The following is an 18,456-nucleotide window of genomic DNA, read 5'->3' on the forward strand; positions in this document are numbered from 1 at the left end:
CATTAACTACCCCCCCCATCTTTAACACATTAACTACCCCCCCCCCCACACACTTTAACACATGAACCAAGCTGAATTAATGAGTCAAAGTAGAGTGGAAAACTCAAATAGTAACATGGGAAAACCATCCACAAGATAAATATAAATGCATCATTTACACAAAGCTACTGAGTTTCTTCTGGTGGCTAATCCAGGAGTCGTATCTTGTAAATGTGCTGTCTTTACAAGTGTTCACGTCAGACAAAGCAACACAATATTCCTCAGAAACCCTTTCATCAGTTCCCTTGTGATGAGTTATTTTGTCTGACTGAGAATAAAGGCTTTTTAAAACATTTTATCTGTGGAGGAAAAGGGCTTTTCTTCAGTCAGTGGGAGAATGAGAACTAAAAGAGACGATCGTCAGACGTTCTCCTCTGTCAGACGTTCTCCTCTGTCAGACGTTCTCCTCTGTCAGACGCTGACCGACGTGGTCAAACACCTTTCTTTCTTCTTGGACGTCGACCGTCTCCGCAACACTACATTTACCAGAAGTATGTGGACAACTTGCTCGTCAAAAATCTCATTCCCAAAATCATGGGCATTAATATGGAGTTGGACCCCCCCCTTTGCTGTTATATATGTGGCGAGCTTTACGCCACTCCAGCCGACGCTTGGCATTGCGCATAATGATCTTAGACTTTGTGTGTGCGGCTGTTCGAATCATGGAAACCCACTTCGTGGCGTGGCTTCCAGAGGCCGTTTGGAACTCTGAAGTGAGTGTGGTACGCGCCTTCAGCACTCGGAGGTCCCGTTCTTTGAGTTTGTGTGGCCTACCACTTACCAGCTGAGCCGTTGTTGCACCCAGACATTTCCACTTCACAATAACAGCACTTACAGTTGACCCGGGGCAGAAACTAGCGGGGCAGAAACTAGCGGGGCAGAAACTAGCGGGGCAGAAACTAGCGGGGCAGAAACTAGCGGGGCAGAAACCAGCGGGGCAGAAACTAGCGGGGCAGAAACCAGCGGGGCAGAAACTAGCGGGGCAGAAACTAGCGGGCAGAAACTAGCGGGGCAGAAACTAGCAGGGCAGAAACTAGCGGGGCAGAAACTAGCGGGGCAGAAACTAGCGGGGCAGAAACTAGCGGGGCAGAAGCTAGCGGGGCAGAAGCTAGCGGGGCAGAAACTAGCGGGGCAGAAACTAGCGGGGCAGAAACCAGCGGGGCAGAAACTAGCGGGGCAGAAACTAGCGGGGCAGAAACTAGCGGGGCAGAAACTAGCGGGGCAGAAACTAGCGGGGCAGAAACCAGCGGGGCAGAAACTAGCGGGGCAGAAACTTGACGAACTGACTTGTTGGAAATATGGACCAACTCCCATAGCAAAACGTCCGACATTTTGTCCTGTCATAAGAAGGTTCATGACCATTCTAGTATTACTAATTCTATGGTCACAATATGTCAGGTGGCGTTGAAAGTCACTGAGCTCTTCAGTATGGGTCATTCTACTGCCAATGTTTGTCTATGGAGATTGCACGGCTGTGTGTTCGATTTATATATATATATACCTGTCAGAAACGGGTGTGGTTGAAATAGAATCCACAAATTTGAAGGTGGTGTCCACATACTTTTGTATATATATATGTATAGTGTATATTGATAAAAAAACAAACTAATGAGGCATCCTCTTATTAAACCCTTGAATAGTGTTTTTTAAACTGTTAATCGCTAACAGTTTGGCACTGAAGTGAAGTGAAGGAAAAGTAACCAATAAGTGTTCAGCATATGTGGGAACTCCTTCAAGACTGTTGGAAAAGCATTCCAGGTGAAGCTGGTTGAGAGAATGCGAAGAGTGTGCAAAGCTGTCATCAAGGCAAAGGGTGGCTACTTTGAAGAAACATTAAGAAAAACCCTTGAATGAGTAGGTGTGTCCACACTTTTGACTGGTTCTGTAGCTTCTGGACAAGGCAACATGGAGGATGTCCCTCTTCCGTCTATTCCCCTTTCATGCACAGTCAGCACTTCTTGTCCTCAGTGTGAAGGCTCCAGCATTTATATTTCAAATGTAGAAAAGTAGAACATAAAAAGGCCTCAAAGTATATAGAGTCAACAAACCTGGTTTGTACTTTGTTGTCTGAGCACATCGGTAGCTATTGACCTTTAAAATGAATAAAATGTATGCACACATTTACATTTACATTTAAGTCATTTAGCAGACGCTCTTATACAGAGCGACTTACAAATTGGTGCATTCACCTTATGACATCCAGTGGAACAGCCACTTTACAATAGTGCATCTAAATCTTTTTAGGGGGGGGGTGAGAAGGATTACTTACCCTATCCTAGGTATGCACACATGACTAAGTGGCTTGGATACAAGCGTCTGCTAAGTGGCATATATTATATAAATGGCATAGTGGCATGTAGTCTAGAGGTTAGAGCGTTGGACTAGTAACCGAAAGGTTGAAAAATCAAGTCCACGAGCTGACAAAAAAATCTGCCATTGTTCTGCCCCTGAACAATGCAGTTTAACCCACTGTTCCTAGGCCAGTTAACCCACTGTTCCTAGACCAGTTAACCCACTGTTCCTAGACCAGTTAACCCACTGTTCCTAGACCAGTTAACCCCCTGTTCCTAGACCAGTTAACCCACTGTTCCTAGACCAGTTAACCCACTGTTCCTAGACCGGTTAACCCACTATTCCTAGACCGGTTAACCCACTGTTCCTAGGCCAGTTAACCCACTGTTCCTAGACCAGTTAACCCACTGTTCCTAGACCAGTTAACCCCCTGTTCCTAGACCAGTTAACCCACTGTTCCTAGACCAGTTAACCCACTGTTCCTAGACCAGTTAACCCACTGTTCCTAGACCAGTTAACCCCACTGTTCCTAGACCAGTTAACCCACTGTTCCTAGACCAGTTAACCCCACTGTTCCTAGACCAGTTAACCCACTGTTCCTAGACCAGTTAACCCACTGTTCCTAGACCAGTTAACCCACTGTTCCTAGACCAGTTAACCCACTGTTCCCAGGCCGTCAATGAAAATAAGAATTTGTTCTTAACTGACTTGCCTGGTTAAATAAAAGTAAAATAAAGATAAAATTAAAATATATAAAATATGTGTATAAATGACCTATTCGACTTCGTTTTCCAGCCCCTTCTGGATTCATATATCTGAAAGCAGAGTTTAAAACGGCATTAAAAGCTATTTCAAATCGATACACATCAAACATCTTCGTTACGTCGTAATGCCATAACATCCAATACCTCAGATTTCCCGTCTAAACATGTTTAGTACCCTGAGAAGGAAGCCATTGCCTGCATAAGTCAAAATCTCAACACACAACCTCTTCAAGCTCGTTGACCCTTCTAGCAGTTTCCCTAGCTGCTGTCCAACGTGGTGTCCCACAACTGCCTTTGGCTTGAGTCTACATAAATAAAACAAGAATTTAAGTAAATTCAAACCAAAATAGTTGAAGTTACATGTTGCTCAAAATTCAGGCCAAAAAACAGTCAGAGAAACATGTTTCTCAACCCATTCTAGTAATGACATTCTTCATTGTGAATCTCATGGTGAGCAATGTTTCTGTAAAGTGGTTGTTATGTTGCTGTAATGTTGCTGTAAAGTGGCTGTTATGTGGCTGTAATGTTGCTGTAAAGTGGCTGTTATGTTGCTGTAATGTTGCTGTAATGTTGCTGTTATGTTGCTGTTATGTTGCTGTTATGTTGCTGTAATGTTGCTGTAATGTTGCTGTAATGTTGCTGTAATGTTGCTGTAAAGTGGCTGTAATGTTGCTGTAAAGTGGTTGTTATGTGGCTGTAATGTTGCTGTAATGTTGCTGTTATGTTGCTGTAAAGTGGCTGTAATGTTGCTGTAAAGTGGTTGTTATGTGGCTGTAATGTTGCTGTAATGTTGCTGTTATGTTGCTGTAAAGTGGCTGTAATGTTGCTGTAAAGTGGTTGTTATGTTGCTGTAAAGTGGCTGTTATGTTGCTGTAATGTTGCTGTAATGTTGCTGTAATGTTGCTGTAATGTTGCTGTAATGTTGCTGTAATGTTGCTGTAAAGTTGCTGTAATGTTGCTGTAATGTTGCTGATTATGTTGCTGTAAAGTGGCTGTTTATGTTGCTGTAATGTGGTTGATAAACTGTAAGTAATAGAAAATGATTCCTTATTACCAAACGAAAATGATGCCTCTGAAAACGGCTCTGCCAGCAGTCACTGCAACGTTAACAGGGTTTAAAAGGGTTAACACCTTTTAGGGAAGTTCTGTAGCCAAGAGGGGGGGGGTCATGTCAATTTACAAAAATAAACTTACATCAATTCAAGGCATACACATGTAATTGAGGAACCTACCCTGGTCACAGATGGTGTAGGAGAACAAATTGTGTGGGGCCTTGAACTTCCCTATCGTGCAGAGAATAATCCCCATGCAGAGAGATATCACACTGTGTAGAACCACTCAAATGCCAATGTGATCTCTACAGCGGATGACTGCTTCTCTACAGCGGATGACTGCTTCTCTACAGCGGATGACTGCTTCTCTACAGCGGATGACTGCTTCTCTACAGCGGATGACTGCTTCTCTACAGCGGATGACTGCTTCTCTACATGACATGTCGTGGACATTCTCAGCATGTTTTGACATAAACTCTGGACAATATTGATGATTGGGCAGTGGGATCCAAACCTTGAGGGCGCTGTTGTCTCTCCATCTCCTCCAGTCTCTTTTTTCTTATCTTTATTTAACAAGTCAGTTAAGAACAAATTCTTATTTACAATGACGGCCTACAACCAGCCAAACCCGGACCAATTGTGCGCCGCCCTATGGGACTCCCAATACACAGCCGGTTGTGATTACAGCCTGGATTTGAACCAGAGGTGTTTGTAGTGACAACCTCAAACAGTGAGATGCAGTGCCTTAGACCGCTACGTTACTCGGGAGCCCCATTGCAGGGATATATAATACAAATCATCACGTAACTCAACTAAATGGTTAATTTATGCAGGGATATATATTACAAAATCATCACATAACTCAACTAAATGGTTAATTTATGCAGGGATATATAGTACAAATCATCACATAACTCAAATAAATGGTTAATTTATGCAGGGATATATAGTACAAATCATCACGTAACTCAAATAAATGGTTAATTTATGCAGGGATATATAGTACAAATCATCACATAACTCAAATAAATGGTTAATTTATGCAGGGATATATAGTACAAATCATCACATAACTCAAATAAATGGTTAATTTATGCAGGGATATATAGTACAAATCATCACATAACTCAAATAAATGGTTAATTTATGCAGGGATATATAGTACAAATCATCACATAACTCAAATAAATGGTTAATTTATGCAGGGATATATAGTACAAATCATCACATAACTCAACTAAATGGTTAATTTATGATTTGCTTCGTTGAATCTACTACTGACAATGTGTAACCGATGTGAGATGGCTAGCTAGTCAGCGGGGTGCTGCAAGGGGAACAACGATGCTTTGAGGCTGTTGTCTATGTGTAGAGAGGGTCCCTGTAACCGATGTGAAATGGCTAGCTAGTTAGCGGGGTGTGCGCTAATAGCGTTTCAGTCGGTGACGCCACTCGCTCTGAGACCTTGAAGTCGTTGTTCCCCTTAACTAAGCTGTTGTGGAATGATGGGTAACGATGCTCCAAGAGTGGCTATTGTCTATGTGTGGAGAGGGTCCCTGGTTCGAGCCCAGGTAGGGGTGTGGAGAGGGTCCCTGGTTCGAGCCCAGGTAGGGGTGTGGAGAGGGTCCCTGGTTCGAGCCCAGGTAGGGGTGTGGAGAGGGTCCCTGGTTCGAGCCCAGGTAGGGATGAGGAGAGGGTCCCTGGTTCGAGCCCAGGTAGGGATGAGGAGAGGGTCTCTGGTTCGAGCCCAGGAAGGGGTGTGGAGAGGGTCCCTGGTTCGAGCCCAGGTAGGGGTGAGGAGAGGGTCCCTGGTTCGAGCCCAGGTAGGGTTGAGGAGAGGGTCCCTGGTTCGAGCCCAGGTAGGGGTGAGGAGAGGGTCCCTGGTTCGAGCCCAGGTAGGGGTGTGGAGAGGGTCCCTGGTTCGAGCCCAGGTAGGGGTGAGGAGAGGGTCCCTGGTTCGAGCCCAGGTAGGGGTGTGCAGAGGGTCCCTGGTTCGAGCCCAGGTAGGGGTGTGCAGAGGGTCCCTGGTTCGAGCCCAGGTAGGGGTGAGGAGAGGGACGGAAGCTATACTGGTACAAATGCAAATACTCACATTCTAACAATATTTCACTGAGTTGATTGAAGATGGTAAGAAAACTGGGTAAACTAGTAAAATGCTGTTCATACTCCCTATTCTACTACGAGTTGCTATTTTAAACAGGCTCGGTTTTTCAAGGAAAAAATATTGTATTTCTCAATTTCACGGTTAGATGACGTTTAGCATGAGGTTATCTTCCGTGGACAGGAAAATAAATATGCCAATTGAATATCCTCTGTCACAGGAAGTACTGTGCTCCTTTCGCAAGTAGCCTAAACGGGACAGTTTACACACAGCGTCCCCCAGTGAAGTCGCTGGTGCAAACCCACAGCCCCAACACTTGATATAATAAACAGCTGAGGGATGGGTTTTTTTTGTTGGAAAAATGACATTATGATTTACAGTAACACCAAAGTCATAGACAGTAACTGACAGTCTACGCCTCTCAAATTCAGAATCTGAACCTGGAAGCCAGTGCGTGACGAATTACTCCCGTCGAATCAAGGACTGATTTAGACCTGGTACACCAGGTAGGTGCAATGAATTAGCAGGTAAAACAGATAACCAGCAGGCTCTGGACCTCATGGGATAAGATTTGAAATACCCCCTGGTCTATGACAACCACATGATAGTTTTAAACACATGTTCAATTTCTACATCGTTACGTTCTTGTTGTTTTTAACCAATGGAGTAATAAATGACCTTCCTTCTGGATGGTAGCGGGGTGAACAGGACGTGGCTCGGGTGGTCCTTGATGATCTTCTGGATGGTGGCGGGGTGAACAGGACGTGGCTCGGGTGGTCCTTGATGATCTTCTGGATGGTGGCGGGGTGAACAGGACGTGGCTCGGGTGGTCCTTGATGATCTTCTGGATGGTAGCGGGGTGAACAGGACGTGGCTCGGGTGGTCCTTGATGATCTTCTTGGCATTCCTGTGACACCGGGTGTTGCAGTGTGCCCCCGGTGATGCGTGATGCACCCGGTGATGCACCCCCCTCTGGAGAATCCTGCGGTTGCGGACGGTGCAGTTGCCGTACCAGGCGGTGATACAGCCTGACAGGATGCTCTCGATGGTGCATCTGTAAAAGTTGATGAGTGTTTTATTGGCCAAACCAAATGCATCCAGCCTCCTGTTGAAGAGCTGTCTATTTCTAAAATGTCTCTTAAAATCTGATTTTAAACCTAAACCTAAACCACACTGGTAACCTTATGCCTAACCTTAAATGAGGACCAACAAGCACATTTTTGTTTTAATTTTTTTTTTTTGCCGAAAGGCCAATTTTGACTTTGTGCCTGCGGTAACTAGTGACAACCCTGCGTCCCTCCTTTGAAATAAGGCATTGTCCCGTCAACAAAGTGACAGCAACGAGTTGGTTTCCATACATCCACAAGTCAAAATTGTCTATAGCGTAAAAAAAATAAGTGATTTTTAGTCTTAATTTAAGGTTATGGTTAGGCATAATGTTACCAAGTGTGGTTAATTAAGATAAAGGTTTAGGCTAGGATTAAAGAAGATGCATTGTAGAAATGGGTTAAAACCTTGTGGCTGTGGTAACTAGTGAATGGCCCCTAGTGTGTTCGGGAACTGGTCAGAGCTGAAAGGAACAGACAGGAACTTTTTTTTTTTTTACTTACAAAAGTTAACCATCGACTAAAGTCTGACCAGCTACGTTGATAACTTTATCTTTACACCCAATATATATATATACATATATATATTAACAAATATTTTAAAAAGTACTCTTATTACAGTATACGTTTATTGGTGCGAATCAGAACACGAAACCGGTCTAAAGAAGGAGGAGGAGAAGAAGAAGAAGAAGAAGAAGAAGAAGAAGAAGAATAAGAAGAAGAAGAAGAAGAAGAAGGAGGAGGAGGAGGAGGAGAAGAAGAAGGAGGAGAAGAAGAAGAAGAAGAAGAAGAAGAAGGAACAAGGAAAACTTGTGGAATAGTGATACCTGAGCCCGTTACGTTAGTATCAATCTTTTCCCCAAGTCAACTTGGTAAAACACGTTTATAAAGTGTGATCAGATACCGAATTTAGATATAGATATATTTTTTAAAATATATATATATATATTTATATCACGGTTTTTACTCAGTTCTTTGCTGACTTGTTTAGCTAGCTAACAGTATCTAACGTTTTAGTTAGTTGGAACTTTGTTGTTTAGCGAGTTGTTGCTAGGTAGCTGCTAGCGATAGCATCACATAGACTATATGTGATAGCATTATGCTACATGACTGTGGATGCCAGTCAAATGAATACAAAAACACGTTAGCATATCTGCTACTGTACAAGTAACTGCAGCCGGCTAGCTGTTAGCTATATAATGTATATTACAATAGCGCTTGGTGGGAATCTATTCGTTTTAACATTTTAGAGTTACTAACCTGACACAAGGGATATAAATCATTATTTGCATTCCGTGAGTCAAGACGAAAGTCCAAATCACCTGTTGAATGCACAGAAAGTGATCAAGGAAGGAACTTCTGGACATCCCAAAAAGCGCCAACTTGAATGAAGAAACCACCATCATCATCATCATCATCATCATGAAAGTGACAGTGACATTTGGACAGACGAGGGTCGTGGTTCCGTGTAAGGAGGGATGGAAAGTCCGTGATCTCATTCAACAAGCCACACAGAGATACAGAAAGTTATTGGAACAGGTAACTAAATGTCAATCACGTTGAAACCGTATTTGAGTTGCTGTTATGAGGCCTAAAGTTATGTCAAAGAGAGGTTGTTTGACCAGGTTATTGCAGAACTATGACGATGAGGATTCTGATAAAAAACACAACTCAAAACCAATGTTTAAAATCACAGCATTATTCTGTCTCTTCACGTCACTTTTATCATGCTACTACTGACCACATCAGATGCCACGGGGAAGTTTTGTATGTTGATAAATATGTATTTCAGAAGGTTATAATATTATATTATTATAGTAGACTCAAGAGTTTAGCGTTTTTTCTCTTCTTCGAAGTTGATCTATTACATTTCTTATTCACATAGTCTTGGGAAGTTAGCCGATACCAGGGATGTCTTAGTTGCAATAAATTATTAATGAAAAATGAAATCATTGGACCTTGATATTTAGAGTTCTAAGCCATAGGGCTCTGGTCTATAGTAGTACCACTATATAGGGCTCTGGTCTATAGTAGTACCACTATATAGGGAATAGGGCTCTGGTCTATAGTAGTACCACTATATAGGGCTCTGGTCTATAGTAGTACCACTATATAGGGAATAGGGCTCTGGTCTATAGTAGTACCACTATATAGGGCTCTGGTCTATAGTAGTACCACTATATAGGGAATAGGGCTCTGGTCTATAGTAGTGCACTATATAGGGAATAGTCTATAGTAGTACCACTATATAGGGAATAGGGCTCTGGTCTATAGTAGTACCACTATATAGGGAATAGGGCCCTGGTCTATAGTAGTGTACTATATAGGGAATAGGGTTCTGGTCTATAGTAGTGCACTATATAGGGCTCTAGTCTATAGTAGTACCACTATATAGGGAATAGGGCTCTGGTCTATAGTAGTACCAATATATAGGGAATAGGGCTCTGGTCTATAGTAGTACCACTATATAGGGAATAGGGCTCTGGTCTATAGTAGTGTACTATATAGGGAATAGGGCTCTGGTCTATAGTAGTACCACTATATAGGGAATAAGGCTCTGGTCTATAGTAGTGTACTATATAGGGAATAGGGCTCTGGTCTATAGTAGTACCACTATATAGAGAATAGGGCTCTGGTCTATAGTAGTACCACTATATAGGGAATAGGGCCCTGGTCTATAGTAGTGTACTATATAGGGAATAGGGTTCTGGTCTATAGTAGTACCACTATATAGGGGGCTCTGGTCTAATAGGGCTCTGGTCTATAGTAGTGTTCTATATAGGGAATAGGGCCCTGGTCTATAGTAGTACCACTATATAGGGAATAGGGCTCTGGTCTATAGTAGTGTACTATATAGGTAATAGGGCCCTGGTTAAAAGTAGTGCACTATATAGGGAATAGGGCTCTGGTTAAAAGTAGTGTACTATAAAGGGGAATAGGGCTCTGGTTAAAAGTAGTGCACTATATGGGGAATAGGGCTCTGGTTAAAAGTAGTGCACTATATAGTGAAATAGGGCTCTGGTTAAAAGTAGTGCACTATATAGGGGAATAGGGCTCTGGTTTAAAGTAGTACCACTATATAGGGAATAGGGCTCTGGTTTAAGTACCACTATATAGGGAATAGCACTATAGTAGGGGAATAGGGCTCTGGTCTATAGTAGTACCACTACTATAAAGGGAATAGGGCTCTGGTCTAAAAGTAGTACCACTATAAAGGGTAATAGGGTATAGGCTCTGGTCTAAAGTAGTACCACTATAAAGGGAATAGGGCTCTGGTCTAAAGTAGTGCACTATAAAGGGGAATAGGGCTCTGGTCTTAAGTAGTGCACTATAAAGGGAATAGGGCTCTGGTCTAAGTAGTACCACTATATAGGGAATAGGGCTCTGGTCTAAAGTAGTGTACTATAAAGGGTATAGGGCTCTGGTCTAAAACTATATAGTAGTGCACTATACCACTAGGGAATAGGGCTCTGGTTAAAAGTAGTCTGGTCTACTATAAAGGGAATAGGGCTCTGGTTAAAACCACTATATAGTAGTAGCACTATATAGGGAATAGGGCTCTGGTTAAAAATAGGGCTCTAGTAGTACCACTATAAAGGGAATAGGGCTCTGGTCTATAGTAGTGCACTATAAAGGGAATAGGGCTCTGGTCTAAAGTAGTAGTGCACTATAAAGGGAATAGGGCTCTGGTTAAAGTAGTGCACTATATAGGGAATAGGGCTCTGGTCTATAGTAGTACACTATATAGGGAATAGGGCTCTGGTCTATAGTAGTGCACTATAAAGGGAATATGGTGCCATTTATGACACAGACACAGCTGTGTACTATATAGGGAATAGGGCCTGGTCTATAGTGACCACTATATAGGGAATAGGGCTCTGGTCTATAGTAGTGTACTATATAGGAATAGGGCCCTGGTTAAAGTAGTGCACTATATAGTTCCATTACCACTCTTCAATAGGGCTCTGGTGATTAAATGGAATAGGGCTCTGGTTAAAAGTAATTTACACTAGGGCTCTGGTTAAAAGTAGTACTATATAGGGAATTTGTCTGGTCTCTGGGGAATAGGGCTCTGGTCTATAGTAGTGCACCCCTAGGCCTGGTTAAAAGTATTCAAAGGGAATAGGGCTCTGGTCTAAAGCTTAAAGGGAATAGGGCTCTGGTCTAAAGTAATCTTAAAGGGAATAGGCTCTGGTCTATTTATAAAGGGGAATAGGGCTCTGGTCTAAAGTAGTGACACTATAAAGGGGAATAGGGCTCAGGTCAAAAGTCACTATATAGGGAATAGGGTCTGGTTAAAAGTAGTCAGGAATAGGGCCCTGGTCTATAGTAGCACTATCAAAGGGAATATGGTGCATTTATGACAGACACAGCTGTGACTTGTTCCAGTCAGTGATGAATGCAAATTTACACTTTATGATTTGTCTGGTCTCTGGAGCGGTGAACCCCTGGCCCTATTCAGAGATGTGCTTCAGCTCCGAATCTTATTGGCTCCATTATTTAAAGAGCACAGTCAGTCAGACAGACACCAGACAGTCAGTCAGTCAGACAGACACCAGACAGTCAGTCAGTCAGACAGACACAGATGCACCCATCTCTCTTTTTCTCTCTCCATCTTTAGCGCTCTGTCTCTTTCTTTGTCTGCCTCCACCCCACCCCACCCCACCCCTCTCTCTCTCTCTCTCTCTCTCTCTCTCTCTCCTCTTTCCACCCCCCTCTCTCTTTCCCTCTCTCTACCCCCCCATCTCCATCCTCGTGGGTAGATAAAAACATTTTGGTGTTCTTGACAAATTGTATAATACATCGTTTATCCCTAATAAATGCTAAGCGTCGTGCAGAGCTGGCAGAGAGGACATTTTGTAGATCCCCACCCACGAGGCTCTACCCGGCTGTGTGTTAATTACATTGGGTCCCAAGCCACGAGGCTCTACCCGGCTGTGTGTTAATTACATTGGGTCCCAAGCCACGAGGCTCTACCCGGCTGTGTGTTAATTACACTGGGTCCCAAGCCACGAGGCTCTACCCGGCTGTGTGTTAATTACACTGGGTCCCAAGCCACGAGGCTCTACCCGGCTGTGTGTTAATTACACTGGGTCCCAAGCCACGAGGCTCTACCCGGCTGTGTGTTAATTACACTGGGTCCCCACCCACGAGGCTCTACCCGGCTGTGTGTTAATTACACTGGGTCCCAAGCCACGAGGCTCTACCCGGCTGTGTGTTAATTACACTGGGTCCCAAGCCACGAGGCTCTACCCGGCTGTGTGTTAATTACACTGGGTCCCAAGCCACGAGGCTCTACCCGGCTGTGTGTTAATTACACTGGGTCCCAAGCCACGAGGCTCTACCCGGCTGTGTGTTAATTACACTGGGTCCCAAGCCACGAGGCTCTACCCGGCTGTGTGTTAATTACACTGGGTCCCAAGCCACGAGGCTCTACCCGGCTGTGTGTTAATTACACTGGGTCCCAAGCCACGAGGCTCTACCCGGCTGTGTGTTAATTACACTGGGTCCCAAGCCACGAGGCTCTACCCGGCTTTGTGTTAATTACACTGGGTCCCAAGCCACGAGGCTCTACCCGGCTGTGTGTTAATTACACTGGGTCCCAAGCCACGAGGCTCTACCCGGCTGTGTGTTAATTACACTGGGTCCCAAGCCACGAGGCTCTACCCGGCTGTGTGTTAATTACACTGGGTCCCAAGCCACGAGGCTCTACCCGGCTGTGCGTTAATTACACTGGGTCCCAAGCCACGAGGCTCTACCCGGCTGTGCGTTAATTACACTGGGTCCCAAGCCACGAGGCTCTACCCGGCTGTGCGTTAATTACACTGGGTCCCAAGCCACGAGGCTCTACCCGGCTGTGTGTTAATTACACTGGGTCCCAAGCCACGAGGCTCTACCCGGCTGTGTGTTAATTACACTGGGTCCCAAGCCACGAGGCTCTACCCGGCTGTGTGTTAATTACACTGGGTCCCAAGCCACGAGGCTCTACCCGGCTGTGTGTTAATTACACTGGGTCCCAAGCCACGAGGCTCTACCCGGCTGTGGGTCCCAAGCCACGAGGCTCTACCCGGCTGTGTGTTATTACACTGGGTCCCCAAGCCACGAGGCTCTACCCGGCTGTGTGTTAATTACACTGGGTCCCAAGCCACGAGGCTCTACCCGGCTGTGTGTTAATTACACTGGGTCCCAAGCCACGAGGCTCTACCCGGCTGTGTGTTAATTACACTGGGTCCCAAGACGAGGCTCTACCCGGCTGTGTGTTAATTACACTGGGTCCCAAGCCGCGAGGCTCTACCCGGCTGTGTGTAATTACACTGGGTCCCAAGCCACGAGGCTCTACCCGGCTGTGTGTTAATTACACTGGGTCCCAAGCCACGAGGCTCTAACTCTTAATTACACTGGGTCCCAAGCCAGGAGGCTCTAACCGGCTGTGTTAATTACACTGGGTCCCAAGCCACGAGGCTCTACCCGGCTGTGTGTTAATTACACTGGGTCCCAAGCCACGAGGCTCTACCCGGCTGTGTGTTAATTACACTGGGTCCCAAGCCACGAGGCTCTACCCGAGGGTCCCCACCCACGAGGCTCTACCCGGCTGTGTGTTAATTACACTGGGTCCCAAGCCACGAGGCTCTACCCGGCTGTGTGTTAATTACACTGGGTCCCAAGCCACGAGGCTGTACCCGGCTGTGTGTTAATTACACTGGGTCCCAAGCACTGGGTCCCAAGCACTGGGTCCCAAGCCACGAGGCTCTACCCGGCTGTGTGTTAATTACACTGGGTCCCAAGCCACGAGGCTCTACCCGGCTGTGTGTTAATTACACTGGGTCCCAAGCCACGAGGCTCTACCCGGCTGTGCGTTAATTACACTGGGTCCCAAGCCACGAGGCTCTACCCGGCTGTGTGTTAATTACACTGGGTCCCAAGCCACGAGGCTCTACCCGGCTGTGTGTTAATTACACTGGGTCCCGGCTGCCGATTTGACTGATCAAGATGTGTTTTTAATGTCACGTGCACAAGATGTGTTTTTAATGTCACGTGCACAAGATGTGTTTTTAATGTCACGTGCACAAGTACAGTGATATGCCTTTCTTGCCAGTTCTAAAACCCCATGATGAAGTACTAAAATAACAAGAACAAAAACACACTACATATACAACCACTGAAAACACCAAGTGGGATGCTATATGCATATTAACCATGTGCAGGGATAGTGTGCATGTAGACAACGCACAAATACCTAATAAAGGTCAGAGTCTGTGTGATTATTCTGTTAGCTGTGTAGCATTCCTCTGGCTTGGGGATAGAAGCTGTTCAGGATCCCGTCGGTTGTCAGACGTGACGCACCGATGGCGCTTGCCGTGCTGATGCAAAGAGAAAAGTCTATGGCTTTAGGTGTCTGGAGTGATGTGTTGGGCTGTCTGCACCACCCCTCTGCACCACCCCTCTGTAGTCTGATGTGTCTGGGCTGTCTGCACCACCCCTCTGCACCACCCCTCTGTAGTGTGATGTGTTGGGCTGTCTGCACCACCCCTCTGTAGTGTGATGTGTTGGGCTCTGCACCACCCCTCTGCACCCCCCTCTGTAGTGTGATGTGTTGGGCTGTCTGCACCACCCCTCCGCACCACCCCTCTGTAGTGTGATGTGTTGGGCTGCTGCACCACCCCTCTGCACCACCCCTCTGTAGTGTGATGTGTTGGGCTGTCCGCACCACCCCTCTGTAGTGATGTGTTGGGCTGTCTGCACCACCTGGGCTGGGCTAGGAGAGGGCCTAGCCCAGCCAACAGCGAGTTGCAGTAATCCAGACGGGAGATGACAAGTGCCTGGATTAGGACCTCGCCGCTTCCTGTAGTGTGATGTTGTAGAGCATGAACCTACAGGAACGGGCCACCGCCTTGATGTTAGTTGAGAACGACAGGGTGATGTCCAGGATCACGCCACTTAGCGCTCTGGGAGGAGGACACAATGGAGTTGTCAACCGTGATGGCGAGATCATGGAACGGGCAGTCCTTCCCCGGGAGGAAGAGCAGCTCTCTTGCCGACAGCTTGACCCATCCACACTGATATGTCTGCCAGACATGCAGAGATGCGATTCGCCACCTGGTCATCAGAAGGGGAAAGGAGAAGATTAATTGTGTGTCGTCTGCATAGCAATGATAGGAGAGACCATGTGAGGTTATGACAGAGCCAAGTGACTTGGTGTATAGCGAGAATAGGAGAGGGCCTAGAACAGAGCCCTGGGGGACACCAGTGGTGAGAGCGCGTGGTGAGGAGACAGATTCTCACCACGCCACCTGGTAGTGTGATGTGTTGGGCTGTCAGCACCAGATGCCCAACTCGGAGAGGGTGATGGAGGATCTGATGGTTCACAGTATCGAAGGCAGCCGCTAGAAGGATGAGAGCAGAGGAGAGAGAGTTAGCTTTAGCAGTGCGGAGCGCCCCTCTGTTGAATGACTGTGAAACCTGTGTTTGGATCAAGAAGGTCATTCTGAGAGAGATCGGTAGAGCTGGCCAAGGACGGCACGTTCAAGCAACTCTCGCTCTCTTGAGGACGGAAGGGACGTAGCCAGCGGTCAGGGATGAGTTGATGATGAGGTAAGGGAGAAGGTCTCCGGGGTCTGGAGAAGAGAGGAGGGGATAGGGTCTTGTTGGGCGGCCGGCCGTCACAAGACACATCTGGAGAGAGAGGGGAGAAAGAGGTCTAGGGCAGTGTGTGTGAGAACCAGCGGTGTGTTGGGCAAACGAGGATGTCTGCCTTCTTTTCAAAATGGTTGACCACCCAGGATGGAGGAGAAGGTGTCTGTTAGTGCTTGATTTAGTGTTGGGCTGTCCAGGTCTGCAGGGAGGCGAGTTTTCCTCCATTTCCCTCTGCCCGGAGCCCTGTTCTGTAGTGTGATGTGTTGGGCTGTCTGCACCACCCCTCTGTAGTGTGATGTGTTGGGCTGTCTGCACCACCCTGCACCACCCCTCTGTAGTGTGATGTGTTGGGCTGTCTGCACCACCCCTCTGCACCACCCCTCTGTAGTGTGATGTGTTGGGCTGTCTGCACCACCCCTCTGCACCACCCTCTGTAGTGTGATGTGTTGGGCTGTCTGCACCACCCCTCTGTGGTGTGATGTGTTGGGCTGTCTGCACCACCCCTCTGCACCACCCCTCTGTAGTGTGATGTGTTGGGCTGTCTGCACCACCCCTCTGTAGTGTGATGTGTTGGGCTGTCTGCACCACCCCTCTGTAGTGTGATGTGTTGGGCTGTCTGCACCACCCCTCTGTAGCCCCACACGATCGAGGACGGTGGTTGTTGCCATACCAGGCAGTGATGTCGCCAGTCAAACAGCTCTCAGTGGTGCAGCTGTAGAACATTCTGAGGAATTTCAAAGGGGGCCGCGCCAACATTTTTTTTAACCTTCTGAGGGGGGAAGAGGCACATCACGACTGTACCCATGGAGATCATTTGTAAGACCTCTCCCTGTTCCCTGAGTCAGCTCCTTGTTACAACTCTAATTGGGGTCCTAAACATAAAAATAAATTAATCTTATATATATAAAAAAAAATGTTTTATTTTTGTTTGTTTGTTGTTTACCCCCATTTTGATGTCAACGCTGCAACTCCCCAACGGGCTCGGGAGGCCCATGCGTCCTCTCCGTGCCAAACCGTGCCCACTTAACCTCCGATGTGTTGGGGAAACACCGTCAACTGCACCGACAGCCTGCTGCTAGAGTGCTATGAGCCATAGTCTCAGGGTTGTCTGGGATAGCTCTGTGTGTGGTAGCTCTGTGTGTGGTAGTCTCAGGGTTGTCTGGGATAGCTCTGTGTGTGGTAGTCTCAGGGTTGTCTGGGATAGCTCTGTGTGTGGTAGTCTCAGGGTTGTCTGGGATAGCTCTGTGATGGGTTGTCTGGGATAGCTCTGTGTGTGGTAGTCTCAGGGTTGTCTGGGATAGCTCTGTGTGTGGTAGTCTCAGGGTTGTCTGGGATAGCTCTGTGTGTGGTAGCCCTGTGTGTGGTAGTCTCAGGGTTGTCTGGGATAGCTCTCTGTGTGGTAGTCTCAGGGTTGTCTGGGATAGCTCTGTGTGTGGTAGTCTCAGGGTTGTCTGGGATAGCTCTGTGTGTGGTAGTCTCAGGGTTGTCTGGGATAGCTCTGTGTGTGGTAGTCTCAGGGTTGTCTGGGATAGCTCTGTGATCTGTGTGTGGTAGTCTCAGGGTTGTCTGGGATAGCTCTGTGTGTGGTAGTCTCAGGGTTGTCTGGGATAGCTCTGTGTGTGGTAGCCCTGTGTGTGGTAGTCTCAGGGTTGTCTGGGATAGCTCTGTGTGTGGTAGTCTCAGGGTTGTCTGGGATAGCTCTGTGTGTGGTAGTCTCAGGGTTGTCTGGGATAGCTCTGTGTGTGGTAGTCTCAGGGTTGTCTGGGATAGCTCTGTGTGTGGTAGTCTCAGGGTTGTCTGGGATAGCTCTGTGTGTGGTAGTCTCAGGGTTGTCTGGGTTAGCTCTGTGTGTGGTAGTCCAGGGTTGTCTGGGATAGCTCTGTGTGTGGTAGTCTCAGGGTTGTCTGGGATAGCTCTGTGTGTGGTAGTCTCAGGGTTGTCTGGGTTAGCTCTGTGTGTGGTAGTCTCAGGGTTGTCTGGGATAGCTCTGTGTGTGGTAGTCTCAGGGTTGTCTGGGATAGCTCTGTGTGTGGTAGTCTCAGGGTTGTCTGGGATAGCTCTGTGTGTGGTAGTCCAGGGTTGTCTGGGATAGCTCTGTGTGTGGTAGCCCTGTGTGTGGTAGTCTCAGGGTTGTCTGGGATAGCTCTGTGTGTGGTAGCTCTGTGTGTGGTGTCTCAGGGTTGTCTGGGATAGCTCTGTGTGTGGTAGTCTCAGGGTTGTCTGGGATAGCTCTGTGTGTGGTAGTCTCAGGGTTGTCTGGGATAGCTCTGTGTGTGGTAGTCTCAGGGTTGTCTGGGATAGCTCTGTGTGTGGTAGTCTCAGGGTTGTCTGGGATAGCTCTGTGTGTGGTAGTCTCAGGGTTGTCTGGGATAGCTCTGTGTGTGGTAGTCTCAGGGTTGTCTGGGATAGCTCTGTGTGTGGTAGTCTCAGGGTTGTCTGGGATAGCTCTGTGTGTTAGTCTCAGGATTGTC

At 46.8% G+C, this 18,456-nt stretch overlaps 1 protein-coding gene across 4 annotated transcripts in view; it reads left to right on the forward strand.

Annotated features, from left to right (window-relative positions):
• Positions 1-7,849: 7,849 nt before the first annotated feature.
• LOC118381802 (partitioning defective 3 homolog B-like) overlaps positions 7,850-18,456 on the forward strand; it is a 414,310-nt gene continuing 403,703 nt past the window's right edge. For 2 of the 4 annotated variants that reach the window (XM_052492715.1, XM_052492714.1), the window contains exon 1: positions 7,851-8,890. In XM_052492715.1, coding sequence (XP_052348675.1) covers positions 8,774-8,890 — 117 coding nt within the window. In that variant the 5' untranslated portion in view covers positions 7,851-8,773. Of the gene's footprint in view, positions 8,891-18,456 lie in introns of all 4 variants that reach the window. The other 2 variants (XM_052492712.1, XM_052492713.1) reach the window with 2 other exon arrangements.

Source organism: Oncorhynchus keta, chromosome 34 (genome assembly GCF_023373465.1).
Source record: "Oncorhynchus keta strain PuntledgeMale-10-30-2019 chromosome 34, Oket_V2, whole genome shotgun sequence".
Taxonomy (NCBI): Eukaryota; Metazoa; Chordata; class Actinopteri; order Salmoniformes; family Salmonidae; genus Oncorhynchus; species Oncorhynchus keta.